General features: G+C 39.3%; 2 protein-coding genes across 2 annotated transcripts; both read left to right on the forward strand.

The window, feature by feature from the left end:
• The first annotated feature begins 213 nt into the window (after positions 1 to 213).
• On the forward strand, positions 214 to 6,257 carry LOC126600769 (amino acid transporter AVT1A). The gene is made up of 12 exons (XM_050267415.1): positions 214 to 468; positions 1,243 to 1,523; positions 1,919 to 2,133; positions 2,454 to 2,477; positions 2,564 to 2,744; positions 2,854 to 3,073; positions 3,155 to 3,290; positions 3,380 to 3,391; positions 3,516 to 3,669; positions 4,002 to 4,045; positions 5,810 to 5,872; positions 5,985 to 6,257. Exons 1-12 carry the CDS (start codon positions 287 to 289, stop codon positions 6,075 to 6,077), a joined length of 1,605 nt encoding a protein of 534 aa, XP_050123372.1. The 5' UTR covers positions 214 to 286; the 3' UTR covers positions 6,078 to 6,257.
• Positions 6,258 to 18,600: 12,343 nt separating this feature from the next.
• LOC126600195 (probable mediator of RNA polymerase II transcription subunit 26b) lies at positions 18,601 to 22,193 on the forward strand. Its single transcript, XM_050266758.1, has 9 exons — positions 18,601 to 19,467; positions 19,647 to 19,715; positions 19,834 to 19,916; positions 20,344 to 20,396; positions 20,490 to 20,608; positions 20,728 to 20,755; positions 20,874 to 21,181; positions 21,287 to 21,377; positions 21,607 to 22,193. Exons 1-9 carry the CDS (start codon positions 18,976 to 18,978, stop codon positions 21,729 to 21,731), a joined length of 1,368 nt encoding a protein of 455 aa, XP_050122715.1. The 5' UTR covers positions 18,601 to 18,975; the 3' UTR covers positions 21,732 to 22,193.
• Positions 22,194 to 22,657: the final 464 nt, after the last annotated feature.

Genomic DNA, 22,657 nt, shown 5'->3' on the forward strand with positions numbered 1-22,657 from the left:
CCAGTCCTAGAATAGATGATATAAATAAACGGTAACTGTATCACTATTCTACTCGTGAGAAAATCAAAACATGTGGCATTGTGTTATTTGTTAAAGATGCTACGGCTCCGGATGTAGCTAGGTCCTTTTCTACACCTACACGTGGCATCTTGTTATTTGTTAGGAGTGCCAAACTCACAGTGCCTGATTTAAACAATTTATTAACAAGGGTACAAATTCATTCATCCTCTCGGCTCTCTGTGTGTGGTGCCTGTTTTGGGTGACGAGTGACATTGCAGTCTCAACAATGGCTGAGAAGGGTAAGGAGAAAGAATCGGATCCATTTCTGTACGAGAGTGAAGACGAAGAAGATGATATTGAGGAGAACAAGAGCGAGAGTGGGAGCAGCTCCACCAGCAGCCATGGCGTCCGTCATGAGGTTTCCTCTCCCGTTAGTTTTTCTTCTCACAAATGGCCTCAGAGTTACAGGTATGTATGTGCGTGTGTGTGTATATATACATCTTCCTTTCATTGTTTTTCACTCAAGCCTTCATTCACCTGATTGATCCGCCATGTTCGCATTCTTAATTGGTTCCCTTCGATATCCTCGAAAATTTTCATGAAAAGTTATGTTGATTCATTTTCTGCATAAAATTTAATTACCAAGATGTTCTGTTTTTTGTGTGATGAGAGTGTGAATCCCGACACCCGGGAGAGAATGGACCTTGCATGTGCTTATACAGAGTAAGGATACTCACCCACACTGCCTATTGATTTTACGGCGGAACCTCAACTTTCTTGATTTTACGGAGAAGATAAAGAAATGGGTCAGCAAGTGACAGATTAATTAGTTAATAATGTGTTTGAGAAGGAGACACATTATAGCCTAACAGTATTACCCATCATAGAAGCAACGGATTTTGTATGCTCATAGACTGCAGTACCGATAAAGCAGCTGCTCCTTGTATTGTTTCATGGTTAAATTGGTCCACCATTACTGTAATGGAGTAAGTATTGAACAACTTAGGTTACTAAAGATGATATATAGCTTACTACACATACATTCTCTCCATACCGTCGTCCTAGATCATAGGTGTCATTAAGTTCTCAATGAGGCATGCTAACTAAACTAATTAGACGCATTTTTAATTTGTTTTCGAATGTAGTTGTTATGTAATATTTTATTAGACGTATTTTCTTTTGAAGTTTATGTACTTGACTGCTCATTTTTTATCGTTATGTACTTTATGTTATTTTGGGCAGGGAGACAATCGATTCTTACTCAATTGCAGCATCACCAAATATTGCGAATCTTGGATTTGTTCCAAGTAATGCAAGCTTTACAAATTACTCGAAAAGCATTTTAGACCTGATTGGAAAGTCTCCATTCGTGTCTACCAACGAAAGTTTTCCTCAAAAGGGTGATTCGGAAAGGTTCTCAGTAAACCAATCATTATTATCAGAGAGATCGACACTGCATAAGCATCTGACCGGAGAAATACCTGTTGGTCATGGGTGTAGCTTCACTCAAACTGTCTTCAATGGTATGCTATTTGATTTAAATTTAAACATCTGGTCTGAGTTGTTCACTTCCCCCAACCCTCGCAAAGTGGGGAGTGGGGTCGCCCTTTTTCTTATCTTAGTTGTTCACTTCATGTATGATATATAAGTTATTGATGTTGGTGAAATGGTGTTTCCTTTGATTGATATGATACTTTTCCCCCGATATTAGAAAAATGATTGTGGGAGAAACTTTTTATGCACTTATTTATTTGCTTCAATTTATATGATTCTGCTTACTAATATACTATAATTAGAAAGCAAAGGTTGTATGTAATAGTAATGCATGGATCTATTTGGTTTCTGCATTCTGTAGGTTTAAACGTTTGTATCGTGGCTGTATTTGCTTGAATTCATTGTGTCACATCTTTCTGGACAGGAATTAATGTAATGGCAGGAGTTGGGCTTCTTTCAACACCTTCTACAATGAAAGAAGCTGGCTGGGCAGGTATCGTGGTGCTACTTCTTTTTGCAGTTGTGTGTTGTTACACGGCCATACTCATGAGATACTGCTTTGAGAGTAAAGAAGGCATCAAAACTTACCCGGATTTAGGAGAAGCTGCCTTTGGAAGATATGGGCGTCTTTTCATATCTGTAAGTTTAAACTTTTTGGCACTGTATATGGTTTGACTGATCAGAAAATGAAACCAAGCTAATTCTGTAAGTTGCAAATTCCATATCAGTTATTTGCAGTACTTTTAACAGTCTAATTAGCATGTTTGGTTGCCAATTTGATGGTTTCATTCTTCGCATTTCCTGTCAGTCAATTCCTCATACTGGATGTTATGCATCTCTGAACTTTATTGATCTACAAATTCAATGTATTTTCTGGATGATTTTATTAAATCTTCCATGTCAGTTATTTTTTTTATACAGTATTCTCTAATATCTTTGGTCTTTTGATATCGGTGCAGATCATTTTGTACGCAGAACTATACGTAAGTGAAATATTGATTCTAGTTTTACATTGTACTTGAACCTTAAGTGGTTTATTCTCAAAAAGATTTCTTCTCCATATATGCAGTCTTATTGTGTAGAATTCATCATTTTGGAAGGAGATAATCTCAGCAGGCTATTCCCAGGAACATCTTTGAATTGGGCTGGTTTTCAGCTGGACTCCATGCACTTATTTGGAGTAGTAACTGCCCTCATTGTTCTGCCAAGTGTTTGGTTGAAAGATCTTCGTCTGATTTCATTCCTTTCAGGTGTCGCAAACTTCTTCTTTTAAATGCCATGATGCTTCCATGTTTTGAAAATATGAAAGAGTTCATATGCAATGCAATCAACTGAATCCTTTGTTGGTTCCTTTTGCAGCTGGTGGGGTCATTGTCACAGTTTTGATTGTTCTATGCGTGATTTTACTTGGTACAGCTGGTGGGGTTGGGTTCCATCACACCCCTCCAGCAGTGCACTGGAATGGAATTCCACTTGTAATTGGTGTGTATGGGTTTTGCTTTGCCGGGCATACTGTCTTTCCAAATATATACCAATCCATGGCAGACAGACGACAATTTAGCAAGGCGCTAATAATATGGTATAAATATGAATTATTTTCAACTTTGTGCATTCACCTTCCTTGACCTTCATTCTTATGCCTTGCACTTTTCTCATGCAGCTTTATCTTGTGCGTTCTGTTATATGGGAGTGTTGCAGTCATGGGATATCTCATGTTTGGTGAACGCACTCTGTCACAGATTACTTTGAATATGCCACCACATGCTTTTCTGTCCCAAGTTGCACTGTGGACAACAGTAAGTGTGAAATTGTGGATTCTCAATTAATAATGGGATATTTGTGTGTTTTACGGTTCACTGAGCTTGTTTTTGTTGCTTTTTAACAGGTTATCAACCCGTTGAGCAAATATCCTTTGAACAAATATGTGTGTGTTCATGTGTGCATTACTTCTGAAAATTCTGTGGATATACTCTGATCATTTTGTGGTTACTTCTTATATTTGCTTCTTTGCTTCCTTGACATTGAGCAAATATGCCCTGTTGATGAACCCGTTAGCAAGGAGTATTGAGGAGCTGCTGCCAGTTAGAATTTCTAACAGTTCCTGGTGTTTCATTCTTTTAAGAACAGCACTCGTCATTTCTACTGTTGTTTCCGCCTTTCTTATCCCGTTCTTTGGTAAGTTTACGCTTCAAGCAGTTACTTTACCCCTTTAAGCTAGGTCACTGCAGAACTTTACCACTCGAGCCCTATAATGAAATAGCTATAATCTTCAAAGCCTAGTAATTAACTTCCATAAGGTAATTTTATCCACTATATATTTCACCGTGTCTTGCAACATTTATGAGTTCAAGGAGTTTATCAGAAAGTTTGCTCATGATAACTAATAGAAAAGGAGAATAGGGCCTGATAGTATTTAATGCATTTATAATTGGTACTCGCATATTCGTTAACTTCCTGTTAATCAGAATGTAAACCTAACCACCTCAGTTGCACTTCTCTTATTTCAGGTCTTGTGATGGCTTTGATAGGCTCTCTACTCAGTATTCTTGTGGTAAGATGACACCACTATTCAGCAATTACGTAGTTGTAGTTCATAAAATGGTGCAATACGTATAAGTAGTTAAAGTCGACATTGGCATTACTAATCATGAAATCTAACCACCGAAGTACAACCGAGCTACCATATGCGTGTTTACGAGTGATCACCATGTGGATTACTGGTGTGCACCTAGAGCACCAATTTATGTGAATTACAATTTTGGCCGTCATAGGAAGCTTATTGAACACAATTAGATCCAGGATGCTGCATATTTTAGTTTCAAAAACCGAAACCAATTAGTGCAGGTAACAGGTAGGGGTGGGTTCAAAAAACCGAAAACCGAAAAAAACCGAAAACCAAACCGAACCGAAACCGAAAAAACCGAACCGAACAAAAAAACCGAACCGAATTGAAAAAACCGAACCGAACCGAATTCTTTTGGTTCGGTTCGGTTTTAGTGATCTAGAAACCGAACCAAACCGAACCGAACCGAATTAATTAAATTGATTTTTTTATTTAATTATTTGTTTTGGATATTATTTTCTAAACCCAATTTGTAAGTTAAAATATGCTAAACCCAATGTGTTGCCAAACTTTAAGCTCAAAATATTAAAAAAAAGTCCTATAAAAACTTTAAACCCTAACCTATTATTTATCCCCCATATAAGGTTCCGGAGCCAAACCTCATCCTGAAGTACCTACATCCATCTCCATAGCACTGTCTACTTTTGTCTCAGCTTTCTTTTCCAAATCTACTCTCATATAACATGTAACAGAATCTATAAACATTTATTTCGGGTAGATTACTTAGGGAATTTGTGATGGAAAAGAATCCAACACACACTAAATAAATCCACCCACGCATTTCTTTTACTAATCAAGTTGTCAACATGCAGTTACAAGCAAACAACCCTGATCTTTGAACAACATCATACAATTTAACTTTTCTAAGTCATTTGTACGATTTTTGTGTTGTGATGTTGTTAGTTTGGACTTTGGAAGACTTGATTGATGATTTTAGTTCAACTTTAAATGTTTATTTTCATTGTCTTTGATTATAGTTAGAATGCTTGTGTTATGATTGTGTTGGATACGTTAAAATTTAAAATTTCAATGTTTTTCATTTTTTGAAAGAAAAAAAAAACAAAAAACCGAAACCGAACCGAAAAAAACCGAACCGAAAAAAAACCGAACCGAAAAAAACCGAAAAAAAAATGAACCGAACCGAACCGAACCGAAATTTCGGTTTGGTTTCGGTTTTGGCAAAAAACCGAACCGAATTAAACCGAACCCACCCCTAGTAACAGGTTACACTTGCCATAGGCCAATGATATTTTACTACTCTAACTACGTTCAGGAAGAAACCAAATCACGTAAATAACATAGTTGATGATTGAAAGTTTTACCAGATGGCTCTGCTGAAACCTACTTGTCTCCAAGGAAAGATAAATTAATTGAATTCGCCGTAAATTAGTGAGAATGAATGCGAGGAATTGTCAGACTTACACAACTATTCCAGGAAGAAGATCTTTAAGCAATAGAGTTTGATAAAGCCGTACTTGTCCTTTTTCTGTATGTGTAAATTGCATGGTCTGTGGTAGCCTGCAAACTGTGATAGAAATCAATTGTGAGCGCTCAACATATGCGAACAGCTCTTATGTTCGTCTATTCTGTTTGTTCCTGTTCTTTTCTTTTCGTTTTTCTTTTCGTGTTGATATAAAATAATTGCAAAGACATCAAAATTAATCAATTTGATGTGTGTGGCTTTGGTTGCAGTCAGTAATAGTTCCATCACTATGCTTTCTGAGAATAGCTGGAAGGAAAGCTACAAGGACACAGGTTAGGGAGTTCTCTGAATACCTTATACGATCTGTTAACAACGTTTTTGCATACGCAGCTGTAACAAAGAGCAGTATGTGACAAGTTTTGGTTCACTTTTCCTCTTATTCAGGTTGTTTCGAGTATCACGATTTCTGCTTTGGGCATCATTGCTGCAGCCCTGGGTACATATTCTGCACTGTCAAAAATTGTGAATCACTATTGAAATATTCAAGGCATTCGTTCGACAGTTCAATAATACTGGTGCATTGCTGGTCCGGCGGCTCATGCATTCTTCCGTTAATCTTAGATTCATATTGTATGTGTAGAAATATAATTGGATGATTTCATTGATGTATAATAGTACATTTATATACACAATCATGACTTGGCATTTACAACAAAACCTATGCCCACAAGGCACGCAAACCTAGCCTTATACATAGGAGAATCCATTCTAACATCCCCCCGCAAACTCGACCGGTCTGGGAGAGATGAGTTTGGAATGCAAGAGTAGAAAGCGTTGCTTGAAGAGGCCTTTGGTAAGAACATCAGCGGGCTGATCAACGGATGGAATGAAAAGAACCTTATGACTGCCAAGTTTGACACGCTTGCTGACAAATTGGTAGTCTAGCTCGATGTGTTTGGTCCACGCATGAAAGACAAGATTGGTTGCCAACGTAGGTAGTGCTCAGATTATCGCAATAATGAAATATGGGTGATGATGCAAGATGGATAAGTTCACACGAGACAGGAGCCAAATGGACTCGGCACATGCATGAGCAAGAGCACGATACTCGGATTCGGCACTAGAACGGGAGACAGTTGGCTGCTGAGCTAAGCTCCAAGAGATAAGATTAGGTTCATGAAAAAGCAGGTAGCCGGAAGTGGAAAGTCGAGTGTCCGGACAGCGAGTCCAGTCAACATCAGAATAACCATAGAGAGTGAGAGGTCCAAAAGAACGTCGAAACACAATACCAAGGTCTAGAGAGCCTTTGATGTGGCGCAAAATACATTTGGCAGCAATAAGATGTGCATTGGTAGGCCTTGACATAAACTGAGCAATATGATTAACGGCAAGGCGATGTCGGAACGTGTCATGGTCAGATACTGGAGCGCACATCAGAGTGTACCAATTAAAAAGGAGAATGGTGCTGCAACTTTATTCGAAGGAAAAAGGTAGCTTAAAATAGACGAACTAGATGAAGACTCGAGCTATAAAAGGAATAAGACATCAGCGGACCGATGGCCAAGGCGCAAATGCCACAAATGATAGGTGGCAGCAGAGAGAGCTGTGGGTGAGCTGGTGGTAGAAGTGACAGGATAAAGAGCATCCCTACAGTGACTCTAAAAAATAGGCGATTCAAGGGCAATGTCAATGATAAGAAAACCAGTGAGGGAAAAATGTAAGGGCAATCGAGTTATCATGAGTAAACTTAAACGCACAAATGATTTTCTATGAAGGCGAGGAACAAGTAAAACATCATTCAAACAAAAAGTAGATGAACCAATAGTTAGGGGCATACTACGAGTAATAGGAGAGATATGGTGAGATATGTGTGTTAAAAAGTTAATAACTTAAAAAATAAAATTTCTCACCACTTACATAAAAAAACGTGGTGTACCACCCGTGTTCCCCTTGCAACTAAAAAGTTCTAATAGGGAGGACATCTCCACTACTAAGAATAACAGAAGCATTACCGTGATAGGGCGTGGGATCCTAGAGAGCACTGTCATTGTTTGTCATATGATGCATTGCGCCAATATCGAACAACCAAATAGGATTAGGTGCAGCGGTATTGTGGATATATGATGGATCAGCAAACAGTGGCAGAGAGGGTACAGGCCTACGGTGATACGCAATCACATGATGACCAAACGTGTTACAAAATGTGCACCAGAATCTAGAAGGGGCGCTAAGAACACCAGCAGCGTGGTTAGGAGAGGGATCCTAATAGTGGTTGGACCAGATACCACGACCAAAGACACCTCGGTTGCTAAAGAAACCACCACGACTAGGATTCGCACGCTTGTGAGGACGAGCCGGAGCAGGATATATCAAGTGGCTGAGCTTGAACCTGGTAAGCCGCTGGTTGAACTGGAGCAGGAGAAGGGTGAGGCTGGGCCTGTGGTGTAGGCCATGAACAACAAGCATCACTTGAGTTGAATAGCAAGATGAGTAAAGAAAAGGTGTTGGGCTTCATAGGTTAGCAAGCATGAACAATGTTCTGAAAACTCCAAAACAAATAGGAGAGGTTCAGGGCCTCGATGACGAACCTTGCATAGTCAGGACCAAGGCCTTTAAGAACAACGGTGACAAGATCAGAGTTTGGGACCGGCTGACTTATGGTAGCAAGAGCATCAGCGAGAGACTTGGCATGTTGAAGATATTCAGAGGTGTTGCGAGTGCCTTTGGAAAGATCAAGCAACTGAAACTGACGTTAAACTGTAAAGTGGTAGAGAGTCCATAGAAAGTCTCATTTTGAGAGTCTCCTTGGCATTTCTCATGAAAATATTTATGTTGGATTTTTAAAATCTGAAAAACCAACTTGATGTTCTAAATAAACAACCTAATGTGAAATCATTAACACCTAATTAATTACATGTGTTTGTACCATACTTGACCAATCCCGAAACTATTGAGCATCGGTCAACGTTATACCGTCAAGGACCCAAAAAAGTTTCCCTCCAACCAGAAAGCCAATCACAGCGCGACACGTGTCGACATCAGAAGCTAATCACAACACGACACGTGTCAATGTCAGAACAAAGCTAGAAACTCTTTTCTATAAAATGAGATCATTCTCCCACAATATTTCCTAATGTCATTTGTACTAAATCATTCACTAGTACTCACTAAAGGAGAGCTTGAACCTATGTACTTATGTAAGCCCTTCACAATTAATGAGAACTCTTCTACTCCGTGGACGTAGCCAATTTGGGTGAACCACGTACATCTTGTGTTTGCTTCCCTGTCTCTATCCATTTACATACTTATCCACGCTAGTGACCGGAGCAATCTAGCGAAGGTCACAAACTTGACACTTTCTGTTGTACCATAGTCCTCACCGATTTTGTGCATCAACATTTGGCGCCGTCTGTGGGAAATGCACTTATTCCTACTCTCTTCAGCTTTGTCAAGCTGGTTTCCACCATTCGTACACTCTCTTTTGACCAGACATCCCTCTCCAACATAGGGAGCGAAGGAAGCCACAGCACATAAAATCACACCCCCTTTGCACCTAATGCGAAACGATGAAAGAAGGAAGGAAAAAGCTCGCTCTTCAAGCTAAAGTTAATGAGTTGGAGGCTCAGAATAACAAGATAGCAATAAAGAATGAGATCCTTTAAGAACAATATGAGAAGTTCTTTGAGACTTTTCTCAGCCAAAGTGGCCGTCTTCCCCACAGCAACAATTACTGGGCTAACCCTAGGAGTAACAGTCGGCCCCAGAGTTGCAGGACCCTTGACCAATGGAGTGATGACCGGTTCCTCCACGGCAGGAATAATGAGGTGAACTTTAGTTACCTGATCCATTGAAGGATTTTGCAGTTCTCTCGTTGAGGCCTCGACGACATGAGGAGGGAGAGAAACGCTAATGCTCCCGTAGTTTGATTAGAGATAACGTGAATCTTCTACTCCCCTTTCTTGGCCAATTTCTTGACACGTTTTTTAGGCTGAGGAGCATCTTCTACCGTTTTGGCTTCCGGGTGGGGTCGTTTGCTCTACGGAGTTGGCACAGTGGTTGTCCCCTTTTTCATAGGAGGGGCAAGTTTTTTCTTAACCACGGTCATCACAACCACTTCGGCCTTCTTTATAGTACGGCCACCTAAAAACACTTGAGTTTAGGTCAGAATGAAGTTCAAAATAAATAGATGAACAAGAGAAATAAGAAGGTCTATACCTTGGGCCGTTTCTTTGGATTTTGGGGCGAGAGTCTTTTTGGGTCCATCGCTAAAAAGCTTATTGGAGATTTCCTCAACCAAAACACTAAAAAAGTCCCTAGTGTAAACATCACACCAGTCGATAAAGGTGATGGCACATCAGGTTTCTGGAGTGTTCGGCCAAAGGTAGAACTTCAAACATCACTCCTCAAACCCCTGCTCGATTATTTCACATTCTCTCTCCGAAGAGCTAGAGAGACGCTATTGGTTCAGAAGCAAATGAGAATCAAGGAACGGTAGGGGGCACCCTTGGAGATAGCCTAGCTGACGAGATGATAAACTTCCCAGCTTCCTCGTCAGGCTTTGCAACCTTAGGGTAGGTCGCGAGTAATGATAAATGATCCCTATGACATTCAAATATCAGCTTCTTTGGCTTCTTCCCATGCTGATTGTGGGAGGACAATAGATGATGGATATGTTCGGCGATGACAGACTTGGAATTCATCATCTGACAAGCCCTCTAGGCTGAAGAAATATTTGAAGATTAATTCAGCCGTGTGAGCAGGAAAAGGGCGTGAGGCCAGTTTCAAGCCTATTGCTTCGGAAAGGTTGAAGCTTGGGACTTCTGGCCGCAACATTGAAAAATAGACCTACAGCCAGAGCTGGAAGACCTAGAGCAAACCATTTTGGTAGGGGTCGATCTTCCTTGCAAAAGCATCTACTAAACATCGATTGAGGTTAGCGAGGATGGTCGGGCTGAGAGCTAAGACATGACCGCTGGCCAGGGCTTTGACAACTGGCATGTTCTCAGCCAGGCACTTATTCGATTTGGCATAGAAAATATACTTGTTGTACCAATAGAATAAGAAGGCCATGTGTTCCCCCTTTTAAGAGCTTCCCTTTCCTATCCGGCAAAGTGGGTGATTAGGGTGTTGTAGTTAAAGAAATTCTTGTGCAGCTTCTGTGCTTCTTTTTTCGACGGCCTTTGGTCTTCTTGCATCAAGGCTTCAATGGAATGATCTTCGAAAATGGTCTTCAAGTCCAAGTCGAATCTATACCTGGATAGAGCAACATTGACTATGAGGCCCATTGGAGAAATACCAAGTATGGTTGTGATATCCAACAACGTCGGACCATGGGGGCCGAGGGGAAGAACCATCATGTTAGTGGCCGAGCACCAAAAGCTTAGAGTAGCCATCACAAGTTCTTAGTCTAAATTCATTTCGATGGTCGAGAGTTTGATAGCATCAAAAATGCCAAGAGATCTCCACTCGTCGCCGAAGTGTGGCTTCAATTGAGTAGCCCAGGCTGAAGTAGTTGAAGGCCAAACACCTTGGGGTTTGCCCGATTCCCATTTCGACCAATCATACCCTTGGAGTAAAGGTTTTAGGGAGTGTACTTTTAGCATTTCGATGATGGTTTCTGGGACATAATCCTTGAAGTAGGCCAAAAGTTTAATGGAGAACATTTGGTTCACCATCAAATGGGATGGTCTTGATGGTGTTTCCATTAGTAATGCTTCGGCACTTATTGCATTCCTTGGTGAACTTAGTAAGGAATGTATTGGCAACCATTGAAGAGGATGAAGGTTTTCTAAGTTTCAAATTAAGGTTGGTTTTCTGAGTTTGAGAGCAAATGGAAAAGAAATTTGAGAATGTTGAGAGCATAAAAGTCTGAATGAAGGAAGTTGGGTATTTATAGGCTTTGAGGAAGAAGACCAATGGTTTTATTTTGAAAAGTTAGGGGTAGATTCAACATCAATGTCATGCAATCATGGTGAATACTTAGAGAATCCAGGTGAAGAGGTTGAAAAACTCGCAGATTAAGGATGCATGATGGCGTGTGATGGCGGGTTTTACAAAGAAACGATGTTTCAATGCTCGCACGAACTCGAGGATGCCGAAAAGTTTGTGAATCAAGGTTACACAATTGCATTGGTGGTGAGTTTATAATGAAACAACATTTCAGTAAGCCACACGACTTAGGCGTCATTATTAGGGGGCATACATGTCTGGAAGATGCCACGTGGCAAAAAGGCCTGACATGTTTGAAATTATGTAATCGTGCTCCATAAATGCGTCTCAGTGGTTAAGAAATTCAAGGTCTCTCAGTGTCCTTTAGTAATATGTTAAGGGGGCGATTTCACTTCTTTAAGGTCAAAATTCGGCCAAGATTTGCAGGCCGAAGACCTCAGAAGGGAGGGGCAATGTTTGAGCCCAAAATAATATTATTGGGTTGAGCCTAGGTTTGTTCTCGGCCCAGTACTCTTCCAAAAGTATTGTGGGTCGTCCAGCCACCATAGACTGCCTAATCAAGTTGGCCGAGTCCTATTATGAGACGAATTGGTTTGGATAAGGGCAAAGAAGTCGAATCCTGGTACAATGAAGGGTCTCAAAGTTGAAGGCGCTAAGAATTAGGAAATGAATATGGTTTATTATATAGTTTAGTTCAAAGACATGTTGGAACTTGGATTGGCCGAAACCTAATCGGATTGGATTTAGGAGCTTTAGTCAGAGTGCATCTTTGGTTCGCCCATGAGTAGATTCGCTGCTATAAATAGAAGACGATGTGCAACATGCAAATGCCCATCCAATTCAACATACAAATTGTCTTGCGCAAATTGTCTCTTTACGCGAAACCTCTTAACAACCTTGAGATTTTTATTTTCCTTTTTCCCGTCAGCACATCTTCAATTTGGATAAATAGCACTGTGAAGGCAACTGAAGACATCTTCAGTTTGGATAAACAACACTGGAGCCGTAAAATCAGGTGATCAAGGTGCACCTTCAGTTTGGATAAACAACACTGCTTCTCAACTGACTAGTTATTTATCTAAGTCTCGATCGACAAGGATTTTCAAGCCTTTGTTGGTAGAGGTCATCTCATTAGCTTTCTCGGCGAAGTGAGGTGTTACAGGTTACTACATTCGGCACATTGAAAGCCGAATTTGATATTGAAGTTCGCAGAACTAGTAGCCTTGTCTTCAGGCTCTAGAACCCGAAGGCCGATATGTGTTTCTTCCTCGGCCGCAGTTGCAAGATCAAGAAGTTAGCTGCGCACTCAACACAACATCAACACATTGTACTCCATGGTCGAACTTGGCCGACGAGTTGGCACGCCCCACACATAATCGAATGACGTAGTTAGCTTATTAATTACTCAGCTTGCGCGCCACTTAGGCTTGGTAGTTTTTAGGGTCAACAGTTACATTTGTTGAGATATTTGTGATTTACCTGTATCCTTAGCATGATTGATTTTATATTGCTCGAGTTGGTTCTCCATACTTATTTGTAGTATGATTTTGAAACTATACGGTTTTACAGTGAGGAATATTATGTTGCGATAACCAAAATTTTTCTTAATTCTTATTTTGCCCACTCACTTTTTGTTTTGGGTCCCGCCAAAACTTAGTAGTTGGATTATGTGGTGAGCAAGGCTTCATTGGCATATTATGACATCCACTTATAAGCTTCATTGGCATATTATGACGTCCACTTATAATAGTTGAGGATTTTTTTTTGTTAGGGTATTTATCACATATGATCCTTGAAATTGACTCACTCAATTAAAATGGTTCTTGAAATTGAACACTAATCAATGCAATCTTTGAAAATAGGCCTTGCAAATCAATGTGGTTTTTCCGTTACAATTCTAGCAAAAAATATTTATTATGCGCTAATGAGTAGGTCCTACAAGTCTAATTAAATAGTGCTATGTGATTTAAAAAAAATATAAGCTTATAAAAAAGGAAAAAAAAGAAGAAGATATTTATAAATAAGCTTTTAATTAATGTCTTTATAAACTCGAGTCGTGCACGTCAATAAACTCACCAGTGGACCCTTTCATCTTCTTTCTCTTCTTAGGTATTTCAGTAATTTCACTGTTGGGTCTCGCTAGCGAAGTTATGGTTATCTCTAGAGTGCCGCCGACTGAGACGACGATAGCGGGGATGGTGCCTGAGCTGGTAGCTTGAAGAACCCAGAAAACCCCATATGGAAAAACACAAAATCAAGCTGAAAAAACGAGGAAATTAGAAGAATTTAAAATTAGGAAATTTCAAAAACATAAAAAATTAAATATTTCCTCTCACCCTAGGGCGGGGGACGAAAATAATTTTTGACAGAATTGTAAAGGAAGGATATATTGATTTGAGACACCCATTTTCAGGAACTATATTGATCAATTTTCAATTTTAGGGGCCATCTTGATGGAGTGGGTGTTAGATCCCACATCGCTCAGTGATAGGAGTATATGTATGCGACTTAGTTAGCTTGTTCTTGTGCATTTATGTGTTATTTCTTAGTCAATTATGTATTTTAAGCTATTTTCGTGTGTTTGTAGGTCATAATAACAAAGTTGGCAAGAAAGTGCATTTTGGTGCATTTTGGAGCAATTTAAGGCTGAAATGGATTGCATGCATATGAAGCAAAGTGGTTGGACGAAATTAAAGATCTAAAGAAGCTAGGAATGTGCCAAGGAAAGGAAGAAAATAAATTGAGGACCAAGGAAGACAGGGAAACAATTAAGAATGAGGAAAGACTAGTCAAACTTGCCTTATCTTGTTGTTACCTTTCCTAAATCCTAAATTACCAAAGATTTAGCCACATGAAGGGTCCTAAATACTTTGGGACATTTCATTACATATTCTACAAGTCCTAAACCTGCCCTAAAAGTCCAAGCCATACCATCCTTCACCATTTCTCTTCCTTGCCGTGCAAGGGAGCCATTCCTTTCCTATTTTCTGCCATAAATCACTCCATTTTACCACCCATGCCATGCATATTCATCCATGTTCCCTCCTTGCACTCATTTGATGCACCATTCCACTTCCTTTCCTTTGTCTACCATGTGCACAATATCCTTTCACCTCCTTGCACTCATTGATTCATCATTTGCTCACCTTTCCACCCATGTCATGCATAATCACCCTTGTCCCCTTCATGCACCATTACACTCATTATCCCTTCATGTCGTGCACCACCCTTGTCTCCTTCATTATTTCTGATTTCATGCACCAAAACATTGAATCATTGCACTCAATTGCTGCATATTCCTTGTCCCCTTCACCGATCAGATTTCATACAACTTTTACCTCCACTACATGCACTCATTGATGCACCATCCACCACATTTGGAATCCCATGCCGTGCATCATGACTCAACCTACACCTTTGACTCATTTATGCACCATTCCACCTCCCTTTCCTTTCTCTACCATGTGCACAATCATTCATGTTCCCCACTTGCATTCATGGCTGCAACACCACTCCATTTTACCCCTCATGCTTTGCATCATCACTTCACTTTCACCTTTGAATCATTTCAACACCACTTCATGCACTCATTGCTGCAACACCATTCCATTTTACCCCTCATGCTTTGCATCATTACTTCATTTTCATCCTTGAATCATTGCACACACCACCATTTTCTTCTCCTTGCCGTGCACTTCCTTTATAAAAGGAAGTGTGTGGGGCAGCCATAGAGCTTAGTTTTTTTGCTTGATCATTCATCCCCATTTCAATATAACCTTCATCCAAACACATCCATTCATCTTTACATCCATTCCTCCATACAAACAAACCTTCAAACACTCACCAACACCTTGTGCCGTAGCAAAGGAAGGAAAGGAAAGTGCTTGGACGTGCTTGCTGTCCAACTTGGATTGTTAGAGTGTTTAGGTGTTTTCTTTCTTTTGTTTCCAATGTTTAAATTCATTTTCTTTCGTTTTGTTGTGAATATGAGTGGCTAAACCCCTCTTAGCTAGGGGTGATTTCAAAGCCACGATTATGTGTGTAATATGATTTGATAAATTCCAGTTATGAACTCTTGAATCGTGAATGCAATTGGCTTAACTATTTGATTGATAACTTATTTGTATTTGTTGATTAAGGGTCGACACTTAATTGACATGCATAAATCCGATGCTAGAATATAAGAAAGTTTCACATAATCGTTACAAACTTATATTCATAAGTAGTGGAGGTCGCTTATAAACGATCGAGTTAAGTTTAATTCTAGCATGAGTGACATGATGCCATAGTTGCAAGTGCTTTGTTAATGCTTATGATTTTCATTAAACGTAATGATCTTTGATTGTATCTCTATTATGATGTCATGTAGGGAGCTTTTGAAGAATGTTTTGGGTTGTCGAATGATGTCATCCAATCCAATAAAACAAGGAAAATTTGAGGGTTAACTAGTGATGTCACAGTTAATTTAGGGCATTATTGTTCATAATTCAATGAAGTAGTAACTGGAAATCGAATTGTTTGCATACTTGTCATGTGTAGAGAAAAAGCCTCTAGCTATCCCATCCATCATCTTATTTCTCAAATTTGTTTTACAATCTATCTAGTTTTTCATACTTGTTTGTTTGTTTCAACTTCATCCAAATCAAAACCCCCCTTTTAGTTTCTTGTTTCTAAGTGTTTCAAATCTATTTTAATTTGTGTTTTAAGTGTTTTGATTCAAGTAAAAGTCAATTTTCGTCCAAAGTCATTCATAGTGTCTAGTTTAAGTTTATTTGGTTGTTTTAACCTGTTTTGAGTATTTTAAGTTTGCCTTGAGTCTTGTGAGTCTTGTTAAGTGTTTTTAAGTTTAGTTTTATGTTTTTGAGTCAGTTTAGAGGTTATTAGCAAGCCCTCCTAATCCCCGGTCCAGAACGATCCCTACGTATACTTATACTACAATTGTCAAAAAGGGTTAAATTTGTGTGTTAAGTTAATTTTTGCATCACTCAGGGGAGTGGATTCTCTATGCCTTATATGTACATGCTTACCTCCATATAGCACGAGGCCTTTTTGGAGCTCATTGGCTTCGGGTTCCATAGGAACTCCGAAATTAAGCGAGAAAGGGGCCAGAGCATTCCCAGGATAGGTGACCTACTAGGAAGTTCTGCTCGTATGAGTTCCCAAAAACAAAACCATGAGGGCATGCTCGGGGCCCAAAGCAGACAATATCATGCTACGACGGAGTTGAGCCCAGGATGTGGTGGAGCCCGGGTTGAGATGTGGCAATGGGTCTTTTCAAGGACTATTTGTGATAAAACTCGATTTCCTATTAGTTGTGAATATTCTTCCTACGCAGTATTGGATATTCTTACCTTTACTGCATTATTGTCTATACTTTTACACTGCATGAATTTCCTGCATTGCGCACTTTCACTCCTAGATTAAATTAGTTCTAGACTTTGGTTTTAATTTATTCGTACTTTTTACACATCATTTGCATATTAGAGCTTGGTCTCTTTCTAGATATCGGCCATCATGCCTTGATTTTGACGCCCATTTTGATATTCGGCTCAAGTTGTGTCATGACTAGCAAGTGTTGAACAAGACTATGCTAACCTTAATGCAATATACACCGACCTTTTTAGATTGTCAATGTCGAGTTGACTTTCTAAATTACTAGGAACGTTGTTGAAGGACTAAGCGACTATAGAATACAAGTCTCCCTACTCTAATCTCAGTTAAGGCATTGTTTCCATACGTTCAGCCTTATGTATATTATCATATTATCCTGCACTAATCTCGTTAAAGACATTGCTTCCATACATTAAGTCGTATGTATATTATCTTATTGTTTAATTAATTAAAATGAAGTTGTTACACAATATCTAATATTACGAATTGGCTTTAAGACACAAGTCCAACAGTTACCATACACATAAGTGTTAATATGTTAAAAGCTGTAATGTTTATTAACAATTAGGAGATTTGTTTGTACTTTGTGCTTATGTGAGATTGTAACTAATAATCGTTTGCAACCATGAGGTTTTATTTAATTTAAACTTAATCCTAGTTGATTTTATGCAGAATGCCATGAGAACGTGTAATGGCAATTTCCATGAAAGTTTATGCAAAATACCAATTGAATCTTGCACAAGAGCATACATAAATTGTATTTTTGTGTAATTTTCTCCATGGCCTTAGTTGTAAGTTTGTCAGTTATGAATTGAATTTGAGAATAAAACTAGCTCAATTCCTCAGAACCGATACCATTCCTCTTTCTTTATTTTTGAATTATAATATAGAACCTTAAATCGAAAAGGAACAAAAAAAAGAACGAACAAAAATAGTAAATCTCTCGGGTGTGTGGTTTTTTTAATTAGAGGGTATATTGGTAGTTAATGTGAGATTTTGGATAATTTTGAATTTTTTTTTATAAAAATTAATATTTACGAATTTAAGAGTCATAATTCTAGGGTGCTCAGAATTATTAAGTGTAACTAATAGAGTTTTACCATTTCATGAGAGTCAACTGTCAAACAGTGCGACTGCAAACTTTACATACATTGTACATGACGCGCGGTGCGCTGTTACCTAAAACAAGGTGTTACACATTGCGCACGTGCACAAAGGAGCGAATAAGTTCTGCCCCCTCTTTTGTTGATCTGTCTCTTTCTAAATTTGATCTACAACAACACTGTACATCAAATAGAAAATCATTTTTTTATATTTTTTATGTTTTCTTTAAAAATGAATCAGCGGATGATTTCGCTACGACAGTCTATCCTTTTGTAGGTCCGAAAAACTCACAGATATGCTTGCGACCTTTTTTTTTTTTTTTTTTTATAATTTTAAAGAAAAGGGGAACAAATGACTCATTTTGGGCTCGGAACGGCTACGGAGACTTTTACTTTGCCTGTGGTCACCTTTTTTTGTTTGCTAGGAGCCACAGTCCGCGCCCTTACCAATGGATCACTTGTTTTTGTTAGAGAGGCATGCGATTCACCAACAACAACAACTAAACTCCGTATTGTGTAGAATAGGGGTTTGAAATTCGTCTCTAATCATTGAGCCATCGGGTGGTCATGCTACTTTTTCAAGGGGTGGGTGGTTGTTGAAAGGAAAAATGTCTCTGACTTTTATCGTTCCTGCCCTTCCCTGGTCTTTGTTTACAACTTCAAAGATAGACACCATCCATCCAGGGCCGGGTCTTTAGTCCCTACACATTCCCAATAATAAAAGATTGAAATCAGAATCTTACACAAAAGAAGAAGAAATCTGACTTTGTATTATTCATCATCGTTCATTTTTCTTCCATTTCCGAATATCTGATCATATATTTTGTATCAATAAATTGATACGGTTCAAGAAACGTTGGATTCTCTGTATTTCGTACCAAATTCGTACCGGAAACCGATCGATTCTAAATCCCATCTCTCCCGATCGGTCTCGTATCTCTGTGTGATTCAATCCAGAGCTAAGTTGTTGGGTTTTGGGGCGCCCGCCGGCCATGGCGACCAACTCCGGGTCACTGAATTATTGGAGGGATTACTTTCGGACTGCAAACTCTGATATTTTTGATATAATCGACCATGCGATCGTGGTGGCGGCTTCCGATTGCCCCACGGAGTTGAGATTGCGGCGGGATCGGATAGCAGAGCGGTTGTTTTCCAGCAGATTGACCCGGTGGTGTTCGGGTTGCGAAAAACAAGTCGAATTGGCCACCGTGCCTGGCGGCGATGGAGAAGGAGATGACGACGAAGGCGGCAGCGACGATGTGCACAGAGGGTGTAAAAGTGGGTTTGATGGAGGTGGAGGGGAAGTCGAGGGCGGTGGCAGTAAAGAGAGCAAGGTGAATAGCAGCAGCAGAGATGATGAGGGCGGGCTTAGCAGCGACAGCTATGGATTGGCTGAGGCCTTGACTGATGAGATTGAGCAAGAGTCTCAAACTCTTGGGGAGGTCTTCAGGATTAGAGACATGTTTCTTGATTACGAACAAGAGGTAGTATTCATTGCAAAATTCTCTCTTGTTACCCATTAATTGTTGTTAATTTGATCTCGAGGTTGAGTTCGTAGTAAATTTCTCCATTTTTTGTGATTGGTTTTCGAACTTGTTTAAGAATGGCTATGCTTTTTGTGTTTTCGGTTTCTGATTTTCGTCTTGTGTCAATGTTCCGGCAGTCTGATACGGTATTGTTTGACTCTTTGAGGAAGCTTCAGTTGATGGCTCTGAATGTGGAGACTCTCGAGGTTCGCTTCTTATTTTTATCTGGTTAAGTTATTCGTTTACATTGCCATCTCGTCAATCGGTTGTTGATTTTCGCCATTGTATGTATGCAATGCACTAACAAGACTTGTTCTTTTCCAGGCAACTGAAATTGGAAAGGCGGTTAGTGGTCTCAAAAAGCATGGATCAAAGCAGATTCGTCATCTTGCTCGAGAGCTTGTCTCGTATGACTTTGTATACCCTAGTTTGGCAATGGTTATTTGTTCTTTGTGTTTACTCGGGGACCATACCTGTATTTACCATATCTTCTAAAAGTTGTTCCATTGATACTTTGATTTGCTTATTGCTTACCATCCCCTAGTCTGCTTTTAGGCATTCCATATTTGCTGCTTCTTAGTTGAAAGCGTCTTTTTGCGTTAACTCGTTTAGTGGGCTGATAAGGAACCTTCTTGAGGGAATTCTTAGACAAAGAAACACCATGACTCATTTCAGCTTCTTTGTGTGCCTGAATCATTTAGATAAGGAAGCCCCTTATTTCTTTACCCTGTAACTTAGTGCTATATGGGGCCATGACTACTTCGATTTTAACATTGTGTTTGTTATCTTAGATTTTGAAACCACTGTGCTTTAACATGATTTTGTGGATTGCAGAGGTTGGAAAGGCATGGTAGATGAATGGGTCAATGCTACAGCAGCTATTGCCAGTATGAATTCTTAAGTTTACGTTAGACATATTTGTACCGTAATTTCAATTCTCCCCTGGTTCATGGAAATTGATTTTAATTTTTAACTTGTAGGCACAAAAACTATGTCAGATTCTGTTAATCCATCTTTTGATGATGAAGAAGGACTACCATCTCCTCCTCTTGATGAAGCTTTCCTTGCTAATCAAACCACGACAATAGAACTCTCGCAGGTATTAGTCCTCTTCCTTGCTTTCTTTCCTCTGGAGAGGAAAGTAATCTTTCTTCCAACATGATTGGCTGTAAACTAATTGGTTTCTTTTCTCTTGGATGTCCAACAACCACACTGAAGTTCTTTGACGGCATGGATGATGATGGAAGTGAGTTGAATTTGCAAAAAATTATGTTTTTGTTGGATAGCTTTGTGCTATTTGGTTCTTTATTTGAATTCCCCAATTATTGGATTCATTGATTATGAACGGGGGGATGTTGTTTCAGATCCTCGAAACAACGGGGAATTCACTGAGTACCGTGAAAATGGAAGAAAGCGAGAAGTGGAGAAAGAAAATACTATTAAGCAGAACCAACAATATTCAAATGAGGCAAATGTGCTTCCCAAGGGAAACAAGAATGAACAAGTGAAGAAACGAGAAGTTGTGAAGCCAAATAAGCCCTCAAACACTCACTATGGGCCTGGCAGACCTCCCAAAGTTAGTATGGATCAAAAGCTCAACAGTGAAACAAAGATCGAGCAAAACACAGATAAGGTTGCCATTCAAAAGAGGCAACACGCTGATCAGCAAAATGTAGGTGCTAGTAACTAATTACTTGTAGCTAGGAGCTAATTACTGGTCTTGTACCTTCAATCTGTAGTTTTATTCTTGATCTGATTTCTGTTCTTGATCTACTAGAAATTCAAGTGTTCAGATGAAGTTGCAGTCCAAGTGAAACTCGAAGCCACAAAAAGGAAGCTCCAAGAGCGTTATCAACAAGCTGAGAACGGTATGTCTTACTGACTACTGACCAAGGATATGATAATGGTGGTTTGAGGTTTTCTCCGAAGGCGTTTTCCATTTATTCTGTTAAAGTCTCAGTCATTGGGTGTTGAAGTGGGTTAAATGCTAGATTTAATTGTTTGTTGAAGATTCAAATTCTGTTTCACTAATCAGTTGTTGTCCAAGTTTTCAATCTGACTAATGTATTCCTACATAATCCTTCTTTGGCTCAACAGCCAAGAGACAAAGGACGGTACAGGTTATGGAGTTGCATGATCTCCCCAAGCAAGGGCTTGCCCGTAGGAATCCACACGGGAGACCTGGAAACCAAAATCGGCATTGGGCTCATGGACGGAGATAAGTCACTTGTGCAATGGAGACTGATAGTTTTGAAGGTTCTGCCATTTTCAATTCAGTGGACAGGGGCAAACTCTCCGGCATGTCATGTCTTGACTCATTTTTGTGTCAAAACTGAGAAATTTATTCACCATTCTTGGCGGGGAGGGGATGTTTCAGATTCAGAAGCAAGAAACTATTGAAACTTGCCGTAAACTCAGTACAGTGAGGTTTATAGAGGCCTTTTAATTCATATTCGGAGGCGGATTATTACTTATGCAGTCTCCTTTTTACTTGGTTCTGAGCCATCCATAGAGAAGTTTGATTTTCGCTGCTCATTTAACTGACTACCCTCGAACATATTCTTTTTCTTCCACAGTCCAAGACTTACGTAGCTCGAGTTATATAAAGTTGCTTACTTTGCTGTTATAACGAACATCTGTAAGCACCTTCATATTAACAATAAGATTACTTTCATGTGTCCTTACTTTTAGGTCTGCATTGTTATTATATTAGATTTACGGATGAAGTGCTCGTTCGAAAGTTTCATTGCCTGTCACACAAGCATTCAATTCATTCACCTGACTGATCTGCAAGGGTAAATATGAAAGATGTTGAAACATTAAGGCCTGACTTGGGCTGTTATTTGTTTGTTCTATTTCTTTATCCTAGAAACTTTTTTAATCGTCTTGACATATTTTGTGGATTCACTTTGTGTTTAAATTCCGTTTTCTTTGTGTGGAAAACTAATGCAAAAGATAGAGAAACCAAAAACATGGTCCCAAGTGGCAAATTAATTAGTAAATCATGTGTTTGAGGCAATGTTTTAAAAGGTGAAGGCGTTTTATGAATAATCTCACCTAGACGAAAGCCTTGTGTCGTGAAGCGAAGTCTCATGAGACTTAAAATTTTAATATTATTATATATAGTTATATTTATAAACTATAATAC

This window comes from Malus sylvestris, chromosome 14, assembly GCF_916048215.2.
Source record: "Malus sylvestris chromosome 14, drMalSylv7.2, whole genome shotgun sequence".
In the NCBI taxonomy this organism is placed as follows: Eukaryota; Viridiplantae; Streptophyta; class Magnoliopsida; order Rosales; family Rosaceae; genus Malus; species Malus sylvestris.

What these genes read in the sequence shown, in the direction of transcription:
- LOC126600769 (XM_050267415.1), top strand. Translation starts at nt 287, where the DNA reads ATGGCTGAGAAGGGTAAGGAGAAAGAATCGGATCCATTTCTGTACGAG. An exon ending in AGCAAGGCGCTAATAATATG is followed by an intron (nt 3,074 to 3,154) that starts GTATAAATATGA and finishes TTTCTCATGCAG; the next exon opens with CTTTATCTTGTGCGTTCTGT. An exon ending in CTTTCTTATCCCGTTCTTTG is followed by an intron (nt 3,670 to 4,001) that starts GTAAGTTTACGC and finishes CTCTTATTTCAG; the next exon opens with GTCTTGTGATGGCTTTGATA.
- LOC126600195 (XM_050266758.1), top strand. Translation starts at nt 18,976, where the DNA reads ATGGCGACCAACTCCGGGTCACTGAATTATTGGAGGGATTACTTTCGG. An exon ending in TGAATGTGGAGACTCTCGAG is followed by an intron (nt 19,716 to 19,833) that starts GTTCGCTTCTTA and finishes GTTCTTTTCCAG; the next exon opens with GCAACTGAAATTGGAAAGGC. An exon ending in AACACGCTGATCAGCAAAAT is followed by an intron (nt 21,182 to 21,286) that starts GTAGGTGCTAGT and finishes TTGATCTACTAG; the next exon opens with AAATTCAAGTGTTCAGATGA.